Source organism: Podarcis gaigeae, assembly GCF_964106915.1.
Source record: "Podarcis gaigeae genome assembly, chromosome: 8".
NCBI lineage: Eukaryota > Metazoa > Chordata > Lepidosauria > Squamata > Lacertidae > Podarcis > Podarcis gaigeae.
Window position 1 is genome coordinate 23,995,854 of NC_139684.1, and position 26,824 is coordinate 24,022,677.

The 26,824-nt window shown below is 47.0% G+C and overlaps 1 protein-coding gene across 12 annotated transcripts in view; it reads left to right on the forward strand.

The window, feature by feature from the left end:
* EPHB2 (EPH receptor B2) overlaps positions 1-26,824 on the forward strand; it is a 114,560-nt gene that overhangs the window by 74,379 nt on the left and 13,357 nt on the right. For 3 of the 12 annotated variants that reach the window (XM_083752490.1, XM_083752499.1, XM_083752491.1), the window contains exons 6-12: positions 13,515-13,639; positions 17,962-18,124; positions 19,402-19,510; positions 20,190-20,296; positions 22,987-23,112; positions 23,942-24,189; positions 26,489-26,704. In XM_083752490.1, coding sequence (XP_083608616.1) covers positions 13,515-13,639; positions 17,962-18,124; positions 19,402-19,510; positions 20,190-20,296; positions 22,987-23,112; positions 23,942-24,189; positions 26,489-26,704 — 1,094 coding nt within the window. The remainder of the gene's footprint in view (positions 1-13,514; positions 13,640-17,961; positions 18,125-19,401; positions 19,511-20,189; positions 20,297-22,986; positions 23,113-23,941; positions 24,190-26,488; positions 26,705-26,824) is intronic. The other 9 variants (XM_083752498.1, XM_083752493.1, XM_083752494.1 and 6 more) reach the window with 6 other exon arrangements.

The window sequence follows — 26,824 nt, forward strand, 5'->3', positions numbered from 1 at the left end:
GGGGTTTTTTTTTGTCAAGATCAAGGAGCGAGATGGAAATTAGTGTGTGTGTGTGTGAGAGAGAGAGGGGGGAATCTGTGCATATAAATTAGGCACTGGGATTTGCAGAAAATGCCACCTCTAGTTTCCTCTTTTCTGCTGGCTCCCCGCGGAGGTGGGCATTTTGAAAACTCTGCCACTGAGAAATTAGCATCTTCTGGGGTCTTCTTCATCTCCCTTAACGAGACACAAAGTCAGCTCCTTCGGACTGGCCATTAGAGGCCCACACCCAGGGCCGAATTTAGGTTTGATGAGGCCCTAAGCTACTGAAGGTAATGGGGCCCTTTATATGACCAGCTGTCCTTTGTCAACAACAAATTGTCACTGTTTATTGTGTTGAATATATGCTATATGGTAATTTATGGCCTTAATAGGTATCTAAAGCCATTTGCACATAACAAAATATGTATTTTATCAAAGTAATTGTTGAACTGAAATACAATTAAGAAGAAGTATATTAATAGTGAAATACAATTAAGAAGTATATTAATAGTGATATTTTAGGGAGCAGGCTAGCATTACTTACATCATAGGAGCCTATACAACACAAAACACTGTTGCTGTATATAGGTTTTATTTTATTTGTTTTTTTATCTTATATTTTGGAAATGTACATCCAGGTTTTTTTCCCTTTACATTTTTTGGGGGGCCTCCAAGAGAGTGGGGCTCTCAGCTATAGCTTATTTAGCTTGTATGTAAATCCAGCACTGCCCACACCTCTGTTTACATAGCATGGCTTGGTAGGTGTGCAGAATCCTAATTGTAACATCTGAATCGACCGTGCATTTACAAATACTGACAGGCTCACAACAGTTATTCAGGTGACAGATTCCCACGCTTCAAGAAAACAAACACTTTGGTCTAGCATAGAGGCTGGCCAAGCCAAGGACGCATCCCCCCCCCAATCTTGAGGACTAACATCTTGTCCGTTTGAGACTTATTTCCCCCCAGGAAAGATGGGATTCTCAGGATACCAAACACCAGGGAGAAATGACACTATGCTGGTTTGTGGAAACGTTTAGGAATGGTTACAAAGTTCTCCTCACTTGAATTTCTCCTGGGACATTTAGATTGTCCACAACTCTTGCCAAACCCTGCCAGCATCCAGCTAACTTCCACAAAGTGTAGACCGATTGAAATTACGGTAATTGACCTGAATCAATCACAGCCATTGATTTCAGTAGATCTACTTGGAGCAGGAATAGCATCTCATACAGCCCCACTTTCACATACGTTTTAGCAGTAGTCCTTCTGACTCCTGCATTAATCTGATGTGTGTGTGTGTGTGTGTGTGTGTGTGTGTGTGTGTGTGTGTGTGTGTAAAATTGCAATTGAATAAGTATTCAAATACATTCTTTAAAACTTATTTCCTCTCAAAACACACTTATTTATTTGTTCCATTTCTATCCTACCTTAACCTGAGGAGCTCAAGGCAGCACATATGATTCACTTCCTCCCCGTTTTATCCTCACAACAACCCTGTGAGGTAGGTTTGGCTGAAAGACTGTGCCTCATTCAAGCTCACCCAGTGAGTTTCATGGCTCAGTGGAGATTTGAACCCTGGTCTCCCAGAGCCTAACCCAACACCCTAACCACTACACTACACTTTCTCTCAAAAACGCCATGCTGGCAAAGGTGGGTTGTGAACTGACACCTGCAGAGCAGTCTATCACCATTACCACTCAACCACATTTTGGTAATTTAAAAATAAAAATTGGAGAACCCTCTTGGAACATTTGGGAAGTGTGTAATCTCGGGGATACCTTAAATTCTGATCCTGACATTTGCAGCACAGTCCTAACCCCTTGTCTGCTCTGAAGTAATCCCTATTGAATTCACTGGGGCTTACTCCCAGGTAAATGGCGTTAGGATCAAAGCCTTGAGATTATATACAAATCGGACCTAACTAGGCCCATTAAAATTAATAGATATGAATCAGGTCTATTTTCCCTCAGTGGGTCTACTCTGAGTAGGACTTAGTTGAAAGCAATATGTGTGTAGGAGGGGCGTGTCTGCTGGGATTTCCAAAAGGCCGAACTTCTGACGTGCTCCTGAATTCCCCTCGCTTGTTGGGGCTGTCTCTGCAAGCTGCCAGAACAGGCGAGCTGTCAGGCCTGCCTCTTGCATGCTCAGATCTCACCCCTTGTAATTAAGCAACGTGGTTGCGACTTTATTGCAGCAACTGTGAACATTCGCACCTTGGCAGGAGGGAAGGGGTGGCAGGGAGGGTAGTGGTGGAAGCGGCGGGGGGGGGGGGGAGAGAGAGAGAGGAAGATGAGGAAACCTCCCGCTCTGCCTCTGCTCCCCCTGCGTGTTTCTGCTCGGCTCGGCCTTATTATGCGTCGAGCTGAGGCTCCCAGCCCGGGCACAACGCCTTCCTTAATGTATCTGTTCATTAGCGCTAAACAGTAACTGTCTGCTCGCTAATTCTCCCGTAATTAGAGGCAGGATTCTTTCGCAAGCTCTCTGCACAGCCTGGCAGCCTTGATGTTCATCATTAGCAGCTGGAAACAGAAGCTGTGGGAGAGAGAGACACACACACACACATCCAGCATGGAGCTCGAACAACAACAAGAGGGTCTGGCAGCAGCGATCATGAATGATGGCGCTGAGGGAGGTTGAGGCAGGCCGAGACTTTTGTCTTCTCTGAGTGCAGAGGCATGCTGCTCTGCCCACGCTGCCTTCTTTCAGCAGGTCCCCTGCCCTGGAGGAGAATCCCCCCTGGAAAAATCTAACTTCTGCTCAGAATAAGTTCCTCTGAGTTCCAGAATAAGCTCCTGGGTAGATAAAAGAATGCACTTCTTCCTGCAGCTCATAGTTAAACTATGGAACTCATTCCTGCAGGAGACAGGGGTGGTCACCAGCTTGGGCGACTTGAAAAGTGGACTGGGCAAATTCGTGGAGGAGAGGGCTATTGATTGCTACGAGCCATAATGGCTATGCCCTCCCTCCACAGCTAGAAGGATTAATGCTTCTGGGTCGCAGTTGCGGGAAACAAACAGAGAGAAGAGAGTGGTCTTGTGCTCAGATCCTGCTCACAGGTTTCTCACAGGGATCTGGAGGGAGTAATGCGTCCGGATCACAGGGAGAAGAGAGTGTGGTCTTGTGCTCAGATCCTGCTCACAGGTTTCCCACAGACATCTGGTTGGCCACTGTGAGAACAGGAGGCTGGACTGGATCGACCATTGCCCTGATCAAACAGGATCTTCTTACCATTGGCTTACCATCTCTGACCATTGGCTATGCTGTCTGGGGATGGAGTCCAAGAACATCTGCCAGCCATGGCTGCCAGGCTGCATCGGGTAGGAAGCATCAGCATTGAAATTTCGAGGTCCGCATGATGTGTAATGTGGTTAAAGTGAACACATGAAGAAGGCAGCAGGGTGTGAGCCCTGTCCCAAATTGTCCCTGGGCCCAGAGGAGACCTTGGCATGTTAAACAGGAATGGGGCTTCCAACACAGGGCTTGCCTCCAGATGTTGTGGACTGTGAGTCCCATCAGCCACTGCCGATAACCAGGAATGATGGGAGTTGCCATCCAAAACACCTGGCAGCCAATAGCCTGGGTACCTCAGTTCTTGCAGCACTTGAAGCCTCTGAACACCTGGTCGCGCCGAAGGTTTTAAGTGCATTCATATTTCCAGATGAACAAAGTTGCTGAGCTTTTTTCAGGCTACCTCTGAGCCCTAAACAGAGCCTGAGCTGGACATTTGCTTACAATTATAAAAATCTCCATCCCCACCCCTGGATGGGCATGTAGGACCCCCAAAACAGGACATGTTGGGGATTTCCCAGACATATAGCAAGGCTATTGTTCATCCCAAAGCGCTCAGAAACCACCTTCAGTCCTTCCCACTTAAGAAGGAGGAATGGGCTGACACAAAAGGTGGAGACATAAGGGGCACCCCCTATACCCTCCCCACACTTCCACTGGTGGTGTTTGAATGCCCAGATAAGGCTCGAGCTGTGAGTTGCCTAAGATCGCAGTCTGTGGGGTTGTGTATGTGCACAAATTCCTCTATGTATGGCTTGTGAAAAGGATCTCTAGAAATTTGCCTGCTCCTTCAAGAACACTTCTCACCATTGAGATCAGACTGTCCCTGCTCCATCTCTCTCCCCCTGCCATTCCAAATCTGAAAGAAGGTGGGTGGTGATGGGCAACAGGACCTTTTCAGTTTGGGCCCCTCATCTCTGAAACTCCCTTTCAAGGAACAGGGACTCTCCGAGTATTTCATAGAATCGTAGAATTTTTGAGTTGGAAGAGAGTGATCTAGCCCAACTCGTTGTATTGCCGTACTCTTTTGCCCAACGTGAGGCTCAAACCCACAGCCGTGACATTTCTGTGCCCCGAAGACAGAATAACATTTGATATGGACAAGTCAAGTGATTAGGAAGATTTCCTTCTTATTATACTATTTCGACTTCTGGCTTTGAAAGGAGGATGGAGGGGAAATTGGCTTAGTTTGCATTTTCACTCACGCTTCCAGATCCAATAGGGGAATCTAAACAACAGCTGTCCTTGGAAGTTTGGACTTTTGCAATGCTTTTCTCCAACCCCAAACTCTGTATGCAAGAGCATTTATTTGGGAATAGGAAAGCACTTAAATGTGCCTAATGGTGAATGCATTCTAATTAGGAGAAATGGCTTGCAAAAATATGTATGCCTTGCTCCCCAAAAATGTGCATATTAGGAAAATGCAAATGTAAATGTGGGTGAATTTTTATGCAGTCTTTTTTTAAAAAAAGCAATGCAAAATTGGGAGGAACTGGAGTTAAGCCTGGAAAATTTGAAAACCCAGAGAAATGAGCAGGTCCATCCGTCCTGACCTTGGAATTTCCCCCAAAAAGCTCCGTCTCCAGTGATAAGAGAAGCCTGCATATCTGAATCTGCTTAGTCCAGCTTTGTGTGTCCTCCCTTTCCCCCCACAACCACCCCCCAGCCACACGCAGCCGCCCTCCCACGAGACATTTCTGACCCTGACCTCAGAGCACAGCCGTGTCTGCCGGACGTTAATTGAAAATACCAGAATTCCCCCGTTGGCTTGATGGTGGCCAACGGTAACCTGATGCTGGGGGAAGAACGCTTGAGTGAAGGTTTGGAGCTGGGGGTGGGGGGAGTCCGGAAGACCCCCAGCTGCTCTGTCTTTCCTCCTTGCCCCGTCTCATTCCTCGGAGCTCTTGGGGTGGGGGGTGGACAGAGAGAGGGGGTTTTGGTGGGCTCAGGCCGCCCCTGCGATTCAACACAAGTTATGGGGATTACTGTGATCAGAGACTGATTCTGCTGCACGTAACCCAAGCCGGGCGGCTGAGCCCCGTCAGCCCAAGGAGACCCTTTGATTGCGGGCAGGGGGTGGGTGGGCAGGAGGGAGACCCCTTCGCAAGGACCAGATTTGCTCTGCAGACCTGGCAGCTGACACAGAGCGAGGGAGAGCCGGAGAGAGAGGAACAGTGAAAAATGGATTGGCGCTGGCAGGCTTTCAGGCCATGAAAGGGGAAACTGGAGACGGGTCGTGGTTTCATGGCCAGCATGTGGTCCAGGGTCGTCCAGACAACATGTCAGTTGACCCCCACCGCCAGCTCCCTTCCCCAACCCACCCACAATGAGAGGAGCGGCAAGAGAGAGGCAGCTTGTCTGCTACGTGTCTTGCAGCTGGGGGGGTCGAGATGGAAAGGCATGTGGGGGGAGGAGGAGGCATTTCCCCCAACTTCTTCCCCATATAATGGTACCTCGGCTTAAGAACTTACTTCGTTCTGGAGGTGCGTTCCTAACCTGAAACTGTTCTCAACCTGAGGCACCACTTTAGCTAATGGGGCCTCCCACTGCTGCCGCATGATTTCTCTTCTCATCCTGAAGCAAAGTTCTTAACCTGAAGCACTATTTCTGGGTTAGCAGAGTCTGTACCCTGAAGCGTATGCAACCTGAAATGTCTGTAACCCGAGGTACCACTGTATTAGCTGGTCTGTTCAGTTCAGAGCAACTTTTTCCAACCCTTGGGATGCCCACATTGGAAGACTCGGGACAGATAAAAGAATACACTTCTTCACACTAGTTAAACTATGGAACTTGCTCCATCAGGAAGCAATGGTTGTTGAATGGTCTCTTTAAATTTGAAGGTTCATTATTGTTCCACAAGATGTGTATTTCTTTAAGGGCCAGAGCAAATAACGTGACCTAGTTTTACAGCTGTGAAGCAGTATAGCAGGTGCTGTTAACTTATGTTAATTAAGCTGTTGGGTATAGTATATAAAGAGCAGCACCTAGCTCTCTCAGTACCCTGGGGGATGGGTCATGCTTATTGATATATTTAGTGTAAAAGGTATTGTTATTAAAGGTAAGGGTAAAGGGACCCCTGACCATTAGGTCCAGTCGTGGCCGACTCTGGGGTTGCGGCGCTCATCTCGCTTTATTGGCCAAGGGAGCCGGCGTACAGCTTCTGGGTCATGTGGCCAGCATGACTAAGCCACTTCTGGCGAACCAGAACAGCGCACGGAAACGCCGTTTACCTTCCCGCCAGAGCGGTACCTATTTATCTACTTGCATTTTGACGTGCTTTCGAACTGCTAGGTTGGCAGGAGCAGGGACCGAGCAACGGGAGCTCACCCCGCTGTGGGGATTCGAACTGCCGACCTTCTGATCGGCAAGCCCTAGGCTCTGTGGTTTAACCCACAGCGCCACCTGTGTCCCTCATATTAAAACCTAGCAAAAGTTATTTTTGCGTTCCTTGTAATGTGTGGTCTCCCCAGCACGCCTTCTGCAGCGCAACTAATCTGCAAATAGCCTACAATGGTGTCCACCAACTTGGGCAGCTTCCAAAGAGGATTGGGCAAATTCATGGAGGAGAGGGGCTATGCAAGGTGACTAGTCATGATGGCTATTCTCTGGAGGCAGCAATGCTTCTCAATGCCAGTTGCTGGAAACCCCAGGAAGGGAGACTGCTCTTGTGTTCAAATCCTGCTTTCAGGCTCCCCCAGGCACCTAGCTGGCCAATGTGAGAACAGGATGCTGGACTAAATAGGACTGCTATTATGATGGCCGTTTTATTATTAGGCTGTCTGTCAGTATGCTATTTATTATGTTTTTTATAACTGATGTTCTGTAATGTGTTTTTAATGTTGTGCACTGCCCTGGAGGGGACGTGGGTGGCTCTGTGGGTTAAACCACAGAGCCTAGGGCTTGCTGATCAGAAGATCAGTGGTTCGAATCCCCATGGCGGGGTGAGCTCCCATTGCTCTGTCCCTGCTCCTGCCAGCCTAGCAGTTTGAAAGCATGTCAAAGTGCAAGTAGATAAATAGGTACCGCTCCGGCGGGAAGGTAAACAGCGTTTCCGTGCACTGCTCTGGTTCACCAGAAGTGGCTTAGTCATCCTCCCCACATGACCCGGAAGCTGTACGCTGGCTCCCTCAGCCAATAAAGCGAGATGAGCGCTGCAACCCCAGAGTCGGCCACAACTGGTCCTAATGTTCAGGGGTCCCTTTACCTTTACTGCCCTGGAATCTTTTGATAAAGGACAGTATATAAATTTAAATACTACTACTACTAATAATAATAATTTGCCATTGGCCTGATCCAGCAAGATCTTAGGGTCTAATGGCTTCACCCTGAAGCATCACAGTTCAGTAGTTTCTTTCTCAGTAGCTGCAGAGTATCTATAGTCTGACTCCCATCTTCTCTGGTCATTGGCCATGGTGCCTGGGGCTGAGGTGGGTTCAGCCGCTTCTGGAGGACCATGCCCCCTCTTTGTCCTGGATGCAGAAGGTCCCATGTTCTCCAGAATCAACAGATTGGGCTTGAAATGTGTCCCTTTTAGAAACCCTCGAGAGCTGCTGCCAGTCAGTGTAGGTAATATGGATCTGGATAGATGAATAGTCAGCTTCCCATGTCTTGAGGGTGTGCTTTGCATGCAGAAGGTCCTAGGATCATCCGCCAGAATCTCCAGGTAGGGCTAGGAGTCCCCCTGCCTGAAAACCTGAAGAGCCACTACTAGTCAGTGTAGACCGTGCTGAGCTGGATACATCAGTGGTCTGACTCAATATAGGTCAGCTTCCTATGTCCATATGAGTTGTGTTAATGTGGGGAGGGGGGAACCAATTAGATTGTAGAGAAATGGCCCATTGGGGTGGTCCCTTGCCTGGAATTGGACAGACCAGCATTTTCTCTCCTAAACCAGCTTGTTTTTTGTTTTTTTTTAAAAAAAGTAAATAAATAAATCAGCATTTAAATGTCAGTGCTGCCGCAGTTTTCAGGAAAACAAAGGATCAGATAACAATCAGGTTCAAATCCCTGTTCTAAGGCCATTCGCACATCGTCCAGCCACCCTCACCCCTGCTAATCCAGGTCACGGGGTACTCAGAGCAGAAGACAGGAGCAAGCAAAGTGTGTCACTGAGAATTTGCTGGGAAAGACACACACACACACACACACACACACACACACACACACACCATGACTCCAGCAAACCAAGCCATGATACTGCTTTCCAACCCCTAACCTTGCTGACCCCCAGGGAAAAGCTGTTTCAGCTCCAAAGATGTGTGATTCAGCTCACGTCGCTCTCTGAGATACTCAAAAACACTTTGTTGTGTGCGCATGTCCAGAATTCTTCCTTCCAACACTCTCAATGGAGAAACGTTTTTCTCCTTCTCTCATAATGCTAGAACCCAGGGACATCCAAGGAAGCTAAATGTTCAGAGATTCAGGAGAGACAAAAGAAAGCTCTTCTTCACACACAGAAGAAGGTATCTCCAGTGCTAGAGTCAGGAAGCTTCTGAATATCAGTTCACAAGGGGGGATATGTGCTGTTGCGTGGCGAGTTCCCGCCCCCCACCAGGATAAATAAAGACACGAGACACCATAATTAAGGTTAAAATCCAGCCCCCGCTCACGTGGGGGTGGGCGTGAAGCCCGCAACCCCACCTCCTGGGCAGGCCGGAAGTGGCTTTGTGCTCAAGTCCTGCTTGCAGGCTTCCCATAGACAACTCGTGGGCCATTGTGAGATCAGGCGGCTGGATTAGATGGGCCTTTGGTCTGACCCAACTGAGCTCTTCATGTGTTCTTCCTGATGTCTTCATGAAATTTTGAGTTGCCACCAAGACTCTTATCTCTGGGCTCAGAAATATTTGCATTGGGGACTGTGGGCTTATGAAAACCCACATATCATCTTTTTAAGACATCTCCCTTTTCAAAGAATTCTCAGAATTTAACTGCCTCCCAAATTATTATTATTATTATTATTATTATTATTATTATTATTATTATTATTATTATACCACTCTTCATCAAAAGATCTCCAGGCAGTTTACAGAATAAAACACAAGAGAAGACACAAGTAAATAACTAAAGAAAACAATAACTCCCCCTTCCCATAGACCCATTTAAAATTCTGTAGGATATTAATCAGCCCAAAACCTGTTGGAAGAGGAACATTTTCACCTAGCACCTAAAAATATATAACGAAGGCTCCAGGTGAACCTCCCTGGGCAGAGCATTTCACAAACACTGAGCCTCTACAGAGAAGGCCTCTGGACTTCACATGGAGGAGGCACACACAGAAGGGCCTCAGATGATGAATGCAGAGTCCAGGCCAGTTTATATGGGAAGAGGCTATGCATTTTTGCTCCAACTCAAAACCTTATAAAAATGGCTGGATGGCTTGCTTTAGTCCAACACTAGCCTGATGTTTGTTAACTAAAATGCGCTCTCACTGTGAGAACTCAAAGCAGGTTTGTAGCTCAGTCCTAGAGCACATGTTCTGCAAATGGAATGTCCCAAGCCTCCTTCCTGAAACCCTGACAAGAGCTGCTCCCAGTCAAAGTGGATGAACTTGATGGACCCATGGTCTTGTATGAGCCAGGTCCCTATGTGAGTAGGGACCAGGGGTACCCACTAGCCAATCATGGCTAAAGGACCCTTTGTGGCTGCTGCAGATGCTGGCTGTGTGTTTGGTGCAAATTGAGCCCCAGGATGCAGTTGGGGAAGAGTGGTTGAGCAGTCCATTGAGACGCCTTCCCTTTTTGAAGGCATAGAAGGGGAAGAAATGGAGGCAGTGAGAGATTTTACTTTCTTGGGCTCCATGATCATTGCAAATGGTGACAGCAGTCACGAAATTAAAAGATGCCTGCTTCTTGGGAGAAAATCGATGGCAAACCTAGACAGCATCTTAAAAAGCAGAGACATCACCTTGCCGACAAAGGTCCATATAGTTAAAGCTATGGTTTCCCCAGCAGTGATGTATGGAAGTGAGAGCTGGACCATAAAGAAGGCTGATTGCCGATGAATTGATGCTTTTGAATTATGGTGCTGGAGGAGACTCTTGAGAGTCCCATGGACTGCAAGAAGATCAAACCAATCCATTCTAAAGGAAATCAACCCTGAGTGCTCACTGGAAGGACAGATCCTGAGTTTGACCAAACATGAGTTTGACCAAACTGCAGGGAGGCAGTGGAAGACAGGAGTGCCTGGCGTGCTCTGGTCCATGGGGTCACGAAGAGTCGGACACAACTAAACAACTAAACAACAACAGAGTGGCGATTGGGGGATCTTTGGCCCTCCAGATGTTGCTGCATTAAAACACCCTCCAGCCCCAACCTGGGATGATTGGGGCTGCAGTCCAACGCCAGGAACAGCACAGGTTCCCCACTGCCCACCTAGAGAAGGAGAACTAGGCATAGCAGCGGAGGTGCGGTTGTCTTCACCCAACCTCCCTGGGCACGGGTGGATCAATTGTGGCCATCCAACCTCTCTATCTGACCCTTGGAACTCTTCCTAGGCTACATGCCAACCCCAGCCACCCTCCTCCCTGGCCCTAATTTCCACCCTCTTCAAGTGTTTTGGCCTGGCTGGGATATGTTCTTGAGCACTGGTAATGCCTCTTGCTTGTCTCGATGGATGTGTGTGAGAATGTATAGAACCTAGCCTATTCTACGATGGAAAAAGTGGGCTCTGTCCACTTCTCCACCAGGCCCCACCCAGCATCAGCAGCCCACAAAAGGTTTCCCCAAAAGGAATGTGGCTGCTAAGAAGGTTCTCCATGCTTGGAGAACTTGGACTAATTAAGAGAATTGGTGCAGGATCAAGAAATAACATCAACTCCTGATAGCCGGAACACAGGAAGTCATCCAAAAATGTTTAATTCAGAACTGTTTAATTGGTTCTTTTGATTATATTGTGATTTGGCATGATTTGGCATTGTGTTAATGTGGCCTCCATTGGATTGTTATTAATGAAAAATTAATAAAAAATATTTTATTTTTAATCAAAGAACGTTCTCCATGCTTGTCCTAGGACAAACATGGTCATGAATGCTCCCCTACCTAGACATTTGAATCAGGAAAACCCAGGCTTTCAAATTTCCAAATGTCCTTACTCATCATGTTCAGAAGATCAGAGAGGCAGACTCTCACTCCCCTCAGTGTCCCCACGGTGGCAGCTTCCTGGTAGCCACCATGTTGCTGTTGTTTTAACTAAGAGGCAACTTTTGTGGAGTGGTAGCTGTAGGTGGACTAGGTTTGTGTTGGGCGTTTTGGATTTCTGCCAACATCCCTGACTCAGACACATCGCACATGTGAGACGCAGCCTAGTTAACAACAGGACTAGGTAATCTTCCCCTCCCCATCTAGCCCTGTCACCCGGTGGGGGCCACAAAGCCGCTACAAAAGGGGCCTTTTGTTCTCTCATTTGCCTGACACAATTCTCAGTTGGCTGGCAGTTCCCAACTGAGACATGTCAGTTTCATTGTAATGAATTGCCCTGAGCATAGCACAGCCCATTTCCACAAATTAGTGTTCATTTCCAAGACACCAGAACTCCACCCCCCCACCCCCGACCTGGATCACATCATGCTGTACGAAGTGGTCCTGTGTTAGCGAAGGATGGGAAGTAAAGAGAGATGCTGAGGAGGAGAATCAGTATCCCACCCTGATCAGACAGGAGTTCTGAACAAAACTTGAGGGAAATGATTGAGACACCTTTGTGGTAACAACACAATCAAGGAGCTCTGACCACAGGGCTCTTGAATGAGGTACAAGTGCAAAAACTATTCAGAGGCTGGGCTCTTGGTTGCTGTGGGGTTAAATCATCCAGCACCACAACCATACACCCTACACAGGTATTTTGTACCTGTCGCTTACCGAATGCATGAAGGAGTCAATAGGAATGTCCTCAGCTAGCCCAATCCCATCACAAGGGTATTTTATATTATTGTTTGACAAGTTTTACACACCCTCTGAGTGTCCCTATTTTCCAGGGACAGTCCTGGATTTACAGCGGCTGCCCCAGTTTCTGGTTTGATCCTGGAATGTCTTGCTTTTCCTTAGGACACCCCTATTTTCATCGTAGAAATGTTGGAGGGTATGGAGCCATGCGGCACCCCCCAAAAAAACACATACCAAGGAGATAAGTTAATTACAAACTTTAGAAGACATCTGAAAACAGCCCTGTATAGGGAAGGGGTTTTTTAATGTTTAATATTTCATTGTGTTTTTATATATGTTGGAAGCCGCCCAGTGTGTCTGGGGCAACCCAGTCAGATGGGCAGGGTATAAATAATCAAATCATTACTATTATTATTATGGAATAGGATGTCCCTATTTTCACTTGGAAAAATGTTGGAGGGTATGGTTTCATATATTGCTTTATTGTGACGAAACCTCAAAGTAATAATAATAATTTACAATAATAATTTTTTTATTTATACGCCACCCATCTGGTTACAAAAGTGGTTACAAACAGAATAAGGCAATAAAATTGTCAGTTAAAAACAGCTATTTAAAACACTCAAAATAATTAAAATAAACAGTAGGCAAAAAAACTAGATTAAAACACCCAGCAAAGTTCCATCTCTAGGTAGTCTTGCATGAACAAAAATGAATTTAGCTAGTGCCAGAAAGAGTACAGTGAAGGTTTCTGCCTGGTGTCAATAGGCAGGGAGTTCCAAAGTTGCTGCCATGGTAGAATATCTATTTCCTGCAAATGCAGAATGCTGGTTACAGTGCCAGTTCCACAGTGGTCGAGTGGGTATGTATGGGTAAGGCAATCTTGCAAGTAAAATGGTCCTAAGCTGTTAAGGGCTTTATATTATTAATAGTGACACCTTGAACTTGGCCCAAGAAATTCAGGCAACAAGGCAAGAGTCTAGGCTGGATAGCTCCTTGCAGAGTTGGAACAAGCTGTGACTATTGCTTGATCAGCAGGTAACCTCAGAATGAGCCTGAAATATTGTTGCAGCTCAACAGCCACAGGAAAGTTGTCGAGAGAGGGGAAGGAGCTCACGGGACATGCCAGTTCACTGGCACGGGATTGATACCAACAATGGCTTTATGGTGACTTATGGTGACAGTTGCAGATGCTGAGCCATTGCTTGTAGGTCACTAAGTGTTTGATGTGGCATCAGCATATAGAGGAGCTTCCTTGAAACGTCTCCCTTCCTGCAGGGCAGTGATCACACACTGACTAAGGCAACGGACCTCTTTCTCTTACAGCCCCTTCAGCCGTGTCCATCATGCACCAGGTGAGTCGGACGGTGGACAGCATCACCCTCTCGTGGTCACAGCCCGACCAGCCCAACGGAGTCATTCTGGATTATGAGCTGCAATACTACGAGAAGGTACCAGGGGAAAGAGGGGCATGGGTTGGGGGATACATCCAACTGTCCTCAGGGAGAGTCATCAGGGACCAAACTGCAGGCACTCTCTGGCAGACCACTTGCCGTGGCTGTTTCAGTCGAGAGACCAGCCAGCTTGTGATATATTGCAATGTTCAAAACCAGTTATCGCCCAACTCTTAGGCAGAGCATCTCCTTTGCATGCAGAAGGTCCTAGGTTCAGTCCTCAACAGCCTCTCCAGGTAGGACTGAGGATGTTCCCCTGGCCTGAAACCCCCCAAGAACTGCTGCTAGTCAGGGTTGGCAATTTTGAGCTAGATCAGCAGTTCTCAACCTGTGGGTCCCCAGATGTTGTTGGGCTACAACTCCCATCACGCCTAGCTAGCAAGGGCAGAGCTCGGGGATGATGGGAGTTGTAGTCCAACAACATCTGGGGACCCACAGGTTGAGAACCACTGAGCTAGATGGACTGATAGGTCTGATGGAATATGAGGCAGCTGTGGAGGAGGAAGAGCTGGAGGAAGCATCTATGAACTCTGGGTCAAATGCATTGGTCCAATAAGAAACCTAATTGGCCTAGTTGGTTATAAGTGGGAAGATACACCTTCAAAGTGTCCCCCATATCTCACTTTGATGTTGCACCTGAGCACCAGGCACAGAGCTGGATTTCAAATTCCAGTAAGATCTCTGCATTAGTGAATCTGCCGACAGGGTTTCTTTGAAGTGAGCCTCTTGAGTTCCTCTAGAGCTCTGGCATTAGAAGAGGCTTTGAATCGTCTCCCGCTGGGAAAACTCCTCTCTCTCTCTCTCTCTCTCTCTCTCTCTCTCTCTCTCTCTCTCCTTTTTCTTTTTTGAAATGGAAAACTGACAATTACTGTCAATGTGTGTGTTGTGTTTTTCTGGAAAAGAACAACATTGGTTTTATTCTGGAGAGCCATTTCTGAGCCTCATACTGGGAGCTGCAGGTGAGGAGGGTGGGGAAGGAAATGGACCCATTCTGGGCCCTCTCCTCAACCTTCACTTGACATGCAATTACATCTCATTCTCTCCTCCACCCTGATTAGTGCTGAGCTGAAATCCTCTCCGCCAACCTCCCCATTCTGCTGGCCAGCTATGAAATTGGGAGGGGGGGCATTTCTAACAAAATTTGGGATGTGCAAACAAGGAAGAACCTGAGGGCCATATGTGGCCCTCAACGGCTCTCTATTTGGCCCCCAGGACTCTCCCCAAACCATATCCCTCACCAGTCTTGCTTCATACCTCTTGAGTCTTTTCTGGCTGGAATGTGTCCTTGAATGTCGAGCATACCTCTTGCTTGTCTGGATACAAGATAGAGAGCGGTGTGCATAGAAACTATCCTGTTGTACAAAGGTATATATTATATTTATTGCTTTTCTCCACTTTTGCCTCTGGCCTCACTCACCACTGTCATGTGACCCCTACACAGTGCTGAGGGCCTTCTGGCGGTTCCCTCGCTGTGAGAAGCCAAGTTACAGGGAACCAGGCGGAGGGCATTCTCAGTAGGGGCACCCGCCCAGTGGAACGCCCTCCCACCAGATGTCAAAGAGAAAAATAACTACCAGACTTTTAGAAGACATCTGAAGGCAGCCCTGTTTAGGGAAGCTTTTAATGTTTAATAGGTTATTGTATTTTAGTGTTTTGTTGGAAGCCGCCCAGAGTGGCTGGGGAAACCAGCCAGATAGGTGGGGTATAAATAATAAATTATTATTATTATTATTATTATTATTATTATTATTATTATTATTATTATTATTATTACAAGGTTGCCCAGAATGGAAAGTGGCTCTCAGGCTGAGAAAGGTCCCCCCCCCCCCAGCTCAACAGTGAGGGCAGAAATTAGTTCCCTCGCTCTGATCTGGTTTCATGATGATTCCATGGGATGCCATCCAAAGCCAACTGACAGTAAGGGCAATAATTCATGCGTTCACAGTGGAGCCTTATGAGAAAATAAATGAATGGATGGTGTTCCCAGCAATGGGAAGTGTGATTGTCAGTGTTTTCAGAATCTTGAAAAACAGGCAGCAAAAAAGATAAACAGAAGGGTACAGCGTCTGCCTCTGCTGCCAACTCACTAATTTCAAGTCCTAAAAATAGCTTTTATCTGACTATATAAATAGCTTATGCATATAAAATTAAAATATAAATTTTATTCAAAAGTTACAATACATCTTGGTCTGCTGCCATAGTATCCTAGAATGATCACTCCAATTTTTAATGCCTCTTCACTGTCATGTTGGCTCGTCAAAGACCCTCAGTAGGAACCAGTCTGGTTTACTAGACATTTTCCATTAATATATCCCCTTCACGGACACCTGTGATGATTATAAATACCCTGTTCTTCTTCAATGAATTCCTAAACTTCTTTCCTCTACAAAAATCATGCAGTTTTAAACCAAATTGAGTTAGGAATGAGTCAGGTGCAAGAATCGTTGGCAGACAGAAATGCTTATGACGGGAATCCACAATCTCTTTTATTCCCCAGTTGTGAGGAATTGCGTGTGTATCAAAGAGGGGGTGTATGTATCAGGGAAAAAAGCTAATTAAAACTCCATGATTGCATGAAGTCACAAATGTCCTTCCCGCACCCCACACTTCAATTCGCAGTGGAAAGGGCTAATCCTCTGTTCCCTCCAGATGACCTATATTTTGGTTCCCTTCAGGCCAGCAGGAGCTGGGGGAGGGGGGGAGAGCCCACCGTTTTGAGCCGATAAATAGGTCCTGACCTATATTGCATAAACGGGCGCCCTGGCTCTGCCTTGCTTGTTCCATAGCAAAGCCAGGAGAGAGTGACAGAATCAGGGCTGGTGCAGTGTGTTGGGGGGGGGGTGTCTCTTCTGAACCACCACCTCCTTCACCAGATCTTTGTTCCCATGTAAATTTTAGGGGGAGACTTTCAGGAGGGTGGCGTGGAAGTCGAAGGACTTTCAGGTGAGGGGATGTTCGGATAGATGGCTGGCTGGCTGGATAGACAGATAGATAATTGATAGATAAATGATGATAGATAGATGATAGATAGATAGATAGATAGATAGATAGATAGATAGATAGATAGATGATAGATAGATGATAGATAGATGATAGATAGATAGATAGATAGATAGATAGATAGATAGATAGATAGATAGATAGATAGATATAAAAAGGTAAAGGTACCCCTGCCTGTACGGGCCAGTCTTGCCAGACTCTGGGGTTGTGCGCCCATCTCACTCAAGAGGCCGGGGGCCAGCGCTGTCCGAAGACACTTCTGGGTCACGTGGCCAGCATGACATCGCTGCTCTGGCGAGCCAGAGCTGCACACGGAAACGCCGTTTACCTTCCCGCTAGGAAGCGGTCCCTATTTATCTACTTGCACCCAAGGGTGCTTTCGAACTGCTAGGTTGGCAGGCGCTGGGACCGAGCAACGGGAGCGCACCCCGCCGCAGGGATTCGAACCACCGACCTTTTGATCGGCAAGCCCTAGGCGCTGAGGCTTTTACCCACAGTGCCACCCGCGTCCCCCAGATAGATAGATAGATGATAGATAGATAGATGATAGATAGATAGATAGATAGATAGATGATAGATGGATAGATGAGAGATGAGAGAGAGAGCTTTTTTTCTGGGGGTATGCAGAGGTACGCATCCCCCTAAACATTTTGTGAATCTTTGTACTTTTGTCTATTTACTGTATTTATTTATTTTTTTCCTGATTTGAACTATAAAATGATGGTTTTCTTGAGACAATATGAGAGCACCCCTAAACATGTTTTTTAGAAAGAAAGCACTGGATAGATAGATATGAGAGAGAGAGAGAGAGAGAGAGAGAGAGAGAGAGAGAGAGCGAGCGAGCTGACAGGGCAACCCAACTAGATGGATGGGATATTGTTGTTGTTATTGTTATTATATAAATAGATAATTTGCATATTGTTACAAGCTTTAATACATGCAAAACCACAGACAGTATTGCACAAGTTATATAAATGGCACAGAATAACTATCTGTGAGTATGATTGCAATATTATATATATATATGCTATATATATTTAGTATAGTTCAGCCAATGGGCATAAATATTTGTATACAAATTTTTGTAATCTTAAAAAAAGGTGCCATGGTGCAGAATAAATACATATAAAAAATGCATGTGTTAATTATATAAAATGACATAGAATCACTATGAGTATGGTAAATATAATAAAGTAAAACACAGCTGCAAACCCAAGTTGTGAAAGGCTGACCTAGAAGAGGCCCAGGGTGGTATATCTTGGTGGCGACGGGTGCCCAGAAGGTTTCGTTTTATCAGCTGGCTTCTGTTTGCCTGGCAGGATCTGAGCGAGTTCAACGCCACGGCAGTTAAGAGCCCCACCAACACTGTGACGGTGCAGAACCTCAAAGCTGGCACCATTTACGTCTTCCAGGTGCGGGCACGCACTGTGGCAGGCTATGGGCGTTACAGCGGCAAGATGTACTTCCAGACCATGACCGAAGGTGAGATATGGTGTAGAAGACTCCCTGCTCCAGTTAGGGAATCTTAAGCTCAGTTCTCCATGATTCCATATCTGTTTCAGAGCATGTATCTATACATATATATCCTCCGCTACCTTGCAAGATACAGTATCTTTGGGAGAAGAAAAGGCGACGGAGTAAACCCTACACAAATCTGGAGTAGAGACCCTAAGACGGTTGGCTGGCACCTTGTACGCCTCCTTCTGGCATCTCCTGCAGCCAAGCTGGTGCCAAACGTATTGCTCTGCTTTCCTTTGGACCACATCAGTGAGGCCCAGATGCACTGCCCAGGCTTGCACCAAGGGGATGTTGCTTCAGTGCTGCTAACACAGCGATTTGGCTTCACCCTCGGAGACGCACTCCATTGTCTCTCAAGACAGATGGATGCCAACAGCAAATATATTTCAAAAGAATATTTATCTTTAAGTCTGAACAAAATGCTTGTTTAACCTGAAGGTAGACTGTCTGAATTGTGCATTGCTTTGTAACGATTTGTTGGGTCTCTGGACCGTAATAAAGATTGATTGATTGATTGATTGATTGATTGATATTTCAAAAGACCTCTTGAAAATTCACCAATACTTAAGTGGTTCCAAGGAGGTGGTTTGAGTATCAGTGGTTTCGCATATATGTGCCATCCGCAGAACATAAACCCTGCCTAAGATGTGAGTTAAAGGTAAAGGGTAAAGGGACCCCTGACCATTAGGTCCAGTCATGGCCTACTCTGGGGTTGCAGCACTCATCTCGCTTTATTGACCAAGGGAGCCGGCATACAGCTTCCGGGTCATGTGGCCAGCATGACTAAGCCGCTTCTGGCAAACCAGAGCAGTGCAGGGAAATGCCGTTTACCTTCCCGCCACAGTGGCACCTATTTATCTACTTGCACTTTGATGTGCTTTTGAACTGCTAGGTTGGCAGGAGCAGGGACCAAGCAACAGGAGCTCACCCCATCACGGGTATTCGAACCGCCGACCTTCTGATCGGCAAGTCCTAGGCTCTGTGGTTTAACCCACAGCGCCACCCACGTCCCTTAAAGATGTGAGTTACTTTGCACTGCAAAATTAGGAAAAGTGCAAATTTCAAAGGATGGCTGTGTTTTCTTCACCTGTTGTTTCAGGATGTGCAAATTAGAGAGGTTCACTTTTCACATGCACAGTGACTTAGCTCTCCTTCTCAGTGCCAACCATGGTTGGGATTGGGTCCCCTTCATCCAACCGAGGAGTAAACCCCCTCTTGTTCTTCTTTCTTGTTCCTCACAGCTGAGTACCAAACCAGCATCCAGGAGAAGCTGCCGCTCATCATTGGCTCCTCGGCTGCAGGACTTGTCTTCCTCATTGCACTGGTGGTCATCGTCCTTGTTTGCAACAGGTAGGGTGCTTTTGCTACTGGGAGAGGCAGGTGGGGCTCCTGGGGTGGGAGGAGGGAAGCTGGGAGAGATCCAGTAGGCATTTTAAGAGATGCTGCGCTGCTCCTGTTTCACAGCTCTTGCATCAAACAATGCACAACGGAGAAACCGGTGCTGCAGAGGAAAGTGGTGCTGGTCTGAAAGGAATAACTTCTATGCTAGCTCAGGTTTAAAGCATTCTGCTTTGCATGCAGAAGGTCCCACTTTTGAATCTCAGCATCTCCAGGCAGGACCCTGGAGAGCCTCTGTTGGTTAGAGCAGACAATACTGGGCCAGACCGACAGAGGCAGCTTATTATATTCCTAAAAGAAGCAGCAGTAGAAGATGCTCTGAGATGATTGGCTCTTGCTGGTCCAAGGGTGGGTGGGATAACCTTGTGGGAGAGAGGTGGCTGGTGCAGATTGGTGCCCTGTGAATGCTTAACACTGGCCCCAGAGACAGTGCAGATTGTATGTGCAGCCTCTGTGGAAATTGAACGGCCACCCCATATGCACCCCAGTGCAGATGCAGCCTCCCGGGAGAGGGAGTGAGGGACTTGGAAGGGGGGAAGGGGCGGGCTCCAGGCTGGGAGGGGCGCGGGAAAGATGCTCTGTGCCTCTGGGCTGAGAGCTGAAGCCCAGCCTTGCCCCCCTGCTCTGCTAGTCCATCTGCCTCCCGCTCAGCCCGGTGCTCTCCTTCCAGAAGACGAGGATTTGAGCGTGCAGACTCCGAGTACACCGACAAGCTGCAGCATTATACCAGCGGCCACAGTACGTACTCTCCAGTTGGGCATGAAGCCCCAAGGGTGGGGTGAGGGGTGGGGAGGGAAGGTTGTTTCCTGGTCTGCCTTAGTGCCTTCAGACCTCTGCCCCCCATTGTTTGAAGGCATCTGGACAAACTTACTTCTTTAGAGTCACCTCCTTCAACCTTGGCTCCCCAGATGTCGCTGGACTACAAGGCCCATCGTCCCTGAACTTTGGGCCCTGTAGTCTAGCTACATCTAGGAGAGCCAAGGCTGAAGAGTTCCTTCATAGCATATTCCAAATAATGTTCCACCCTCTAGGCCCACACTTTGCTGTTCTTTGCACACGAAAAAGTCCCCAGCTGTCAGTCAGGTCTCCATAGGAGCCAGGCTTCTGGTGGTAGAGTGGATGACAGAGATATAGGGTGGAGTGGAGGATGGAGCTGGGCACCAGAAATGGAGGTGTCTCGGAACAGTCTGGGGACAGAAAACACAGACCAGAGAGGGCCGCAGAGAGGCCCACTTACCACTGACTTGCTTGATACCAGAAGCTTGCCCAGAAGCGACCATTGCTCTTGTGCTGAGGAAGGTGTCCCCCCCCCCCTCGGCTGAAATCATTGTCCTCACACCATAAATGGTTTCCTTTTTTAAAAAAGATATTTATTAAAGTTTCCAATTTAGTACAAAAATAAAAACCACAAAAAACAGATAATGCACAAAAAATACAAAAATACAAAAATAGACAATTAAAACAAAACAAATATAATTCCCATCACTTATTTCCATTACCTTATATCTCGGACCTCCTCTCACCTCCCCCTTTTGTATTCCAGTTCAGATCTTAATTCAGCAAATCCTTATTGTAACTTAATATAACTTATTTTAGCTTATTACCATAAATGATTTCCTGACCCACTGAGGCCAGGGCATTGCATGGCAGTGTAGTCCGGGATGGGAGGGGGAGGGATGAATTCAACAAAGCACTAAGCAAATTGTTCCATCAATATAAGGATTTATTATTGTGCAATGGAATGATCTCTGCTTCCCCTCTCCCTGAAGGCTCCTGAAATCTCAGCAGATTTGGGGACAGCATCATGCATGCGGGGGGGGGGGAGGACGGGACAGAACGTTGCTAAATGCCACCCAGGGATTGGCCTTTGCTGATCAGCTGACAAAGCTCAGGGTGGCTGGTACTACCTCTGAAGTATAGGACACAGTCGGCCAGACCTGCAGTTGAAAGGGCATTAGTGGTGCAGGGATCAAGTGTTGGGCCCTGGTCACTTGGAGCCCCAGTCTGAGGCATTGCTCCCTCCTCCCCAGACCTCGCTACATCTGCTAGTCTGACCCAACAGTGTCTCTCTTCTTCTTCTTTTACACACAGGCACTGTATAAATGAGAAAACTTGATACTAGCTTCAGGTAGTTAGAGCCCCTACTCCACATGCAATCGCCAGGTACCCCACCTTCAATAAGGAGGGAAATGGAACAGCCAAATAGCAAAGCAAGTATAAAAGCAGTTTATTTTTAATATATATTTTTAAGCTGTTGTTATATAACTAACAGCCTATTTCAACAATTCGACAACAACAAGGGGGGGGGAATTGAGCATGGTCGGGTATAAGGTAAGGAGACGAAAGATAAAAAGGAAATCGGGCAAAAAGAGGCAGTACGGCAGCAATAATCCAAGATCAGACATAAGCAGCAGATCAAAAACTCACAAAATCAAAAACAGTGCAAGATGAAATCATATTTCGATAGGATTTGCTGTGTGTGTGTCTGTCATTAAATAAGCTGCAAGAAGCCACCTGGCAAACACAAAATCCATCAGGTCTGCTTCTTGTCTGAGAACCCAGAGTTGTGGGTCAATTTCTCTGATGGCCCTGTAAAGGCAGCTCTTTGAAACCAGTTGGTAATGGGGTATGTAGAAAGGTCCTTCCTGCCTTGAGCACGACTGAACAAGCAGCTGTTAGCAAATGAGTTATTAATATATCTTGCTTTGTTAAATTGAAGTAAATCTCCCATAAATATTGAAAGTAAGCACAACCTGGGGGTCCAGATAGATCTTTGTTGCAGTGATGGTGCCAAGTTCAAAAGCCACTGGGTCCCAATATGCATTAACATAAACACAATCCCAGCATGTAAGGTAGCAAGAACTTCCCATGTTGCAACCCTGCCAACAAAATGAAGATCACCCTTTTAGAATAAGAGCAGTTTCTACCCTGTGCTTGTTTCCTGATGCTGCAATGATCCCACCACAATAGATACCATATCAGTTGATCTGCCAGAGGCACACAGCTGAGTTGTGCATAAGCATTTCCTCATAAAGGCTGACCACAGACTCATGCAGACACTTCCAGGTATCGCTGCACATTTGCAATAAAGGCACTGTGCTGTGGTGGTCAGAATGGGAAGGGAGAGAACTGGTTGGCAACCGGGGAGAATTGGTTCATCTTGTTGCTTTGGCCTCATTTTCACTACACGTTTATAGTGCTGTGGTTTAACCACATTAAACACTCATGGTTTTCCCCAAAGAATCCTGGGAAGGGTAGTTTGTTAAGGGTGCTGGAAGGGCGCCAAAGGTTGTAAAGTGGGAGAAACAGCGACAGTTGGCCTGAGCTCTTTGGGGCTGGGCTGGGTATTTAAGTTTGCTGAATGAATACACACAGAGAGAGACAAAGACATATAGATATACACATCTCTGCCCTTTTCCACCCCTGAGCAGTGACTCCCGGCATGAAGATCTACATCGACCCTTTCACCTACGAAGACCCCAATGAGGCTGTCAGGGAGTTTGCAAAGGAGATTGACATCTCGTGTGTCAAGATTGAGCAGGTGATTGGTGCAGGTAAGTCCCCGCCCTTGGATGCCTGTGCTGCAACCCCAAACTGTCACAGGGAGGGTGTGTCGATGGGAGGGTGTGGCAGAGTGCACACCTAGCTGGGGCCATGACAAAAATCCGCATTTTTGAACTTCCATCTTGAAAATCAAGAGTGGGACAGGGGCCATTTCAGGTGGAGCTGATGGATGAATGGTGGCAGAGATGGGGTTCTCTCTCTCTCTCTCTCCCTAGATGGTAGCGGAGCTCTCTTCAGCAGCAGCCATTCCCCACCCCACCCCACACATTCAGAATATCTCAGATATAGAACAAGCATTTCGGAGGAAAATGGCAGCTATTGCATAAACTGGTGGCCTCTTTTGTGGACCACCATTTCTCCAAAAATGACTCAGAACATTGCTATCTTTAGGACATTCCCTATTTTGGGCGGGGGAATAACAATCAACAACCAGGAAAAGCGACAAAGAGTTTCTCAACAATCCCCCCCGAAAAAAATGCCCTCCCCACCTCTGTCAAAACTGCATAAATGGCCCCATTTTATCGGGATGTGATTGGGTTGGCCTTCATGCTTCTTTGGGTCATTTCCAACTCTACAATCCAAGGATGCTAAGAAATGAGGGAAGGCGCTTGGCGCAGCCTTAGGGCCCAGTCTGTGTGGGTGCCTCACCTTCCCATGGGTGGCTCTGACTGAGGGAGGGATCGTGCCCTGCTTTTGAACTGGGGGCGGGTGCGAGGAAATGGGGAACAGTGGGAGGTAACCGCTATCTCTCCCCCACCCACTCCTGAAGCTCAGAAACTTAGGGCTCTCTTTTGTCCTACACCCTGTTTTCTACTCCAGGGGAGTTTGGCGAGGTGTGCAGTGGCCACCTCAAGCTTCCAGGCAAGAGGGAGAGCTTTGTGGCCATCAAGACACTGAAATCTGGCTATACCGAGAAGCAGCGGCGGGACTTCCTGAGCGAGGCCAGCATCATGGGCCAGTTTGACCACCCCAACGTCATCCACCTGGAGGGGGTGGTCACCAAGAGCCCCCCTGTCATGATCGTTACAGAATTCATGGAGAACGGCTCGTTGGATTCCTTCCTACGGGTACGCTGTTAATGGGGGAGGCTGGGAGTGGGTTCAATGACTGGGGAGAGGTTCCTCATGGAAGCAGCTGCCTTCTTTGTGAGCCTCTCTGAAGACCTGGAAGAGAGATGCACAAAAGTAGGTGACAAACACACAGAGACAAACACACACAATTGGAATTGGGTATCTGCTGAAAAGGGCCTAAATATGTCATCGCATTGACTCCCTTTTTTTCTATCTGTTTAAATCATTTCTATACCACCTGCAACCTTTCTTAACCGATCAAATTGAACATTACAAAATATCAAAATGAAACACTACATATGAGAATCGGATACAAAAAGAGAGCGGAGAAGCACATTTAAAGCAGCATAATTAGTGAGAATGCAAAGCAGGTGCTTAAACATTGAAGAAAAGCATTACAAATGTAAATCGAATACCAAAATACAATTAAAATTCCACATGTAAACATCATTAACAGCTAAACAAAATAAATGGAATCAATGTTGCATCCACACACACAAAGTCTCTGGGTTGCTCCTAATGCTAGTAGTACTCAGAGTAGATCTGTTGTACTTAAGGGACATGACTAACTTAGGTCCACTCACTTCAGTGGGTCTACTCTGAGTAGGGCTTAGTTGGAGACAGCCCCCTGTTCGCATTAAGCATCATTTATAAACAGATCGCTCACCCACCTCCATGTAGGGCCGTACAAGATCATACAAATAGCAATCTAACCCTAGTGTGGTGTAGTGGTTAAGAGCAATAGACTCGTAATCTGGTGAACCGGGTTCGCTTCTCCGCTCCTCCACATGCAGCTGCTGGGTGACCTTGGGCAGTCACACTTCTTTGAAGTCTCTCAGCCCCACTCACCTCACAGAGTGTTTGTTGTGGGGGAGGAAAGGAAAGGAAAATGTTAGCCGCTTTGAGACTCCTTCGGGTTGTGATAAAGCGGGATATCAAATCCAAACTCTTCTTCTTCTTCTCTCCTCCCTACCTCCGGTCCATGTGGATCCTTAATCTATGCCAGCCTTTCTCAACCTTGGGTCCCCAGATAGTGTTAGACTATAACTCCCATCACCCTTGGCCACAGGTCCCGTTAGCTTGGAATGATGGGAGTTGTAGTCCAACAACATCTGGGGACTCAAGGTTGAGAGCAGCTGCTCTATTCTCTCACTCCACTAAGTATATTAAGAGCTGTTTGGTAGGAAGCTGGCTGTGCAGTCAAAGAGAGCATAGAAACAGAGGAAGCTGTCACTTCCTATGGCCCATCAGGTTCAGTCCACACATGAGTGACAGCAACTCTTCAGGATCTCAAGCCAAGGTCTCTCCTGGCCCCACTTTAGGTGCCATTTGGGCTTGAACCTTGGACCTTCTGCATGCAAAGCAGATGCTCTACCACTAAGTTAGCCTCCTTCCCCAAGGAGCAGCTGTTGCACATGTTGTTTTCTGCATATTGGACGATAACATCGTCAGACAGGATTTCCTCCCCTCCGCACCCTCTGGATAGGGAACTAACTGACTGAGCCTGATTGGTGCAAAACCCTCGAAGAGCAGCAACCTGCTCAGGTCTCTGGGCCAATCGGCAAATATCTCAAGGGCTGCCACATGGAAGACAGAGCAAGCTTGTTTTCTGCAGCTCTTGACAGGAAGACCAAACCAGGGAATTCAAAAATTACAAGAAAAGAGATTACGACTAAACATTAGGAAGAACTTCGTGGTGGTAAGAGCTATGTGACAATGGAACAGACTACCTGGAAGTTTTTAAACAGAGGCTGAGTGGCCATCCATCAGGGATTCTTTATTTGTGATTCCTTTACTGTAGGAAGTTAGTCTTGATTACCCTTGCAACCCCACGATTCTATGAAATGCATTAAACTGAAGAAAGTGGCTTGCAGAAATGTGTATATCAGTCACAACCGCTTACATAAATGTGTATAATAGGAAAAATTCACACCAAAAATCTGATAAATTATCATGAGGATTTCTTTTAAAATTTTGGATTGTCTTTGTTATTGCTACAGTTCTGTTTGTTTTTTATATATTTTGTTCTATAGACTTATATATATATATTTATAAGAGCATGAGACTCTTAATATCAAGGTCCTGGGTTTGAGCCCCATGTTGGGCAAAAGATTCCTGCATTGCAGGGGATTGGACTAGATGACTCTTGGGGTCCCTTGCAGCTCTGCAAGTCTGATTCCATGAGCGAAGGTGATTAGCCAGGTGGTTTGGTGGCCTGAATTCTCCTTGAAACCCCCTTTTGTCCAACGCTGATCCCTGCTTGACCCTGCCAGCCCTTTTCTCTTCTACCCTGCAGCAAAACGATGGTCAGTTCACTGTGATCCAGCTGGTGGGGATGCTACGGGGCATTGCTGCTGGCATGAAGTACCTGGCTGACATGAACTACGTCCACCGTGACCTGGCGGCTCGCAACATCCTTGTCAACAGCAACCTCGTCTGCAAGGTCTCAGACTTCGGCCTCTCCCGCTTCCTGGAAGATGACACCTCAGATCCCACCTACACCAGCGCCCTGGTAAGACACAGGAAGGAAACCTTCTGGGATGAAGGCAGGATGGAGGGAAAACTCAGTGGTTTCCAAGGTGGTGTCAGGTGGCAAGGAAAAGTGCTTACCACCTGCTTTTTATTCCATATT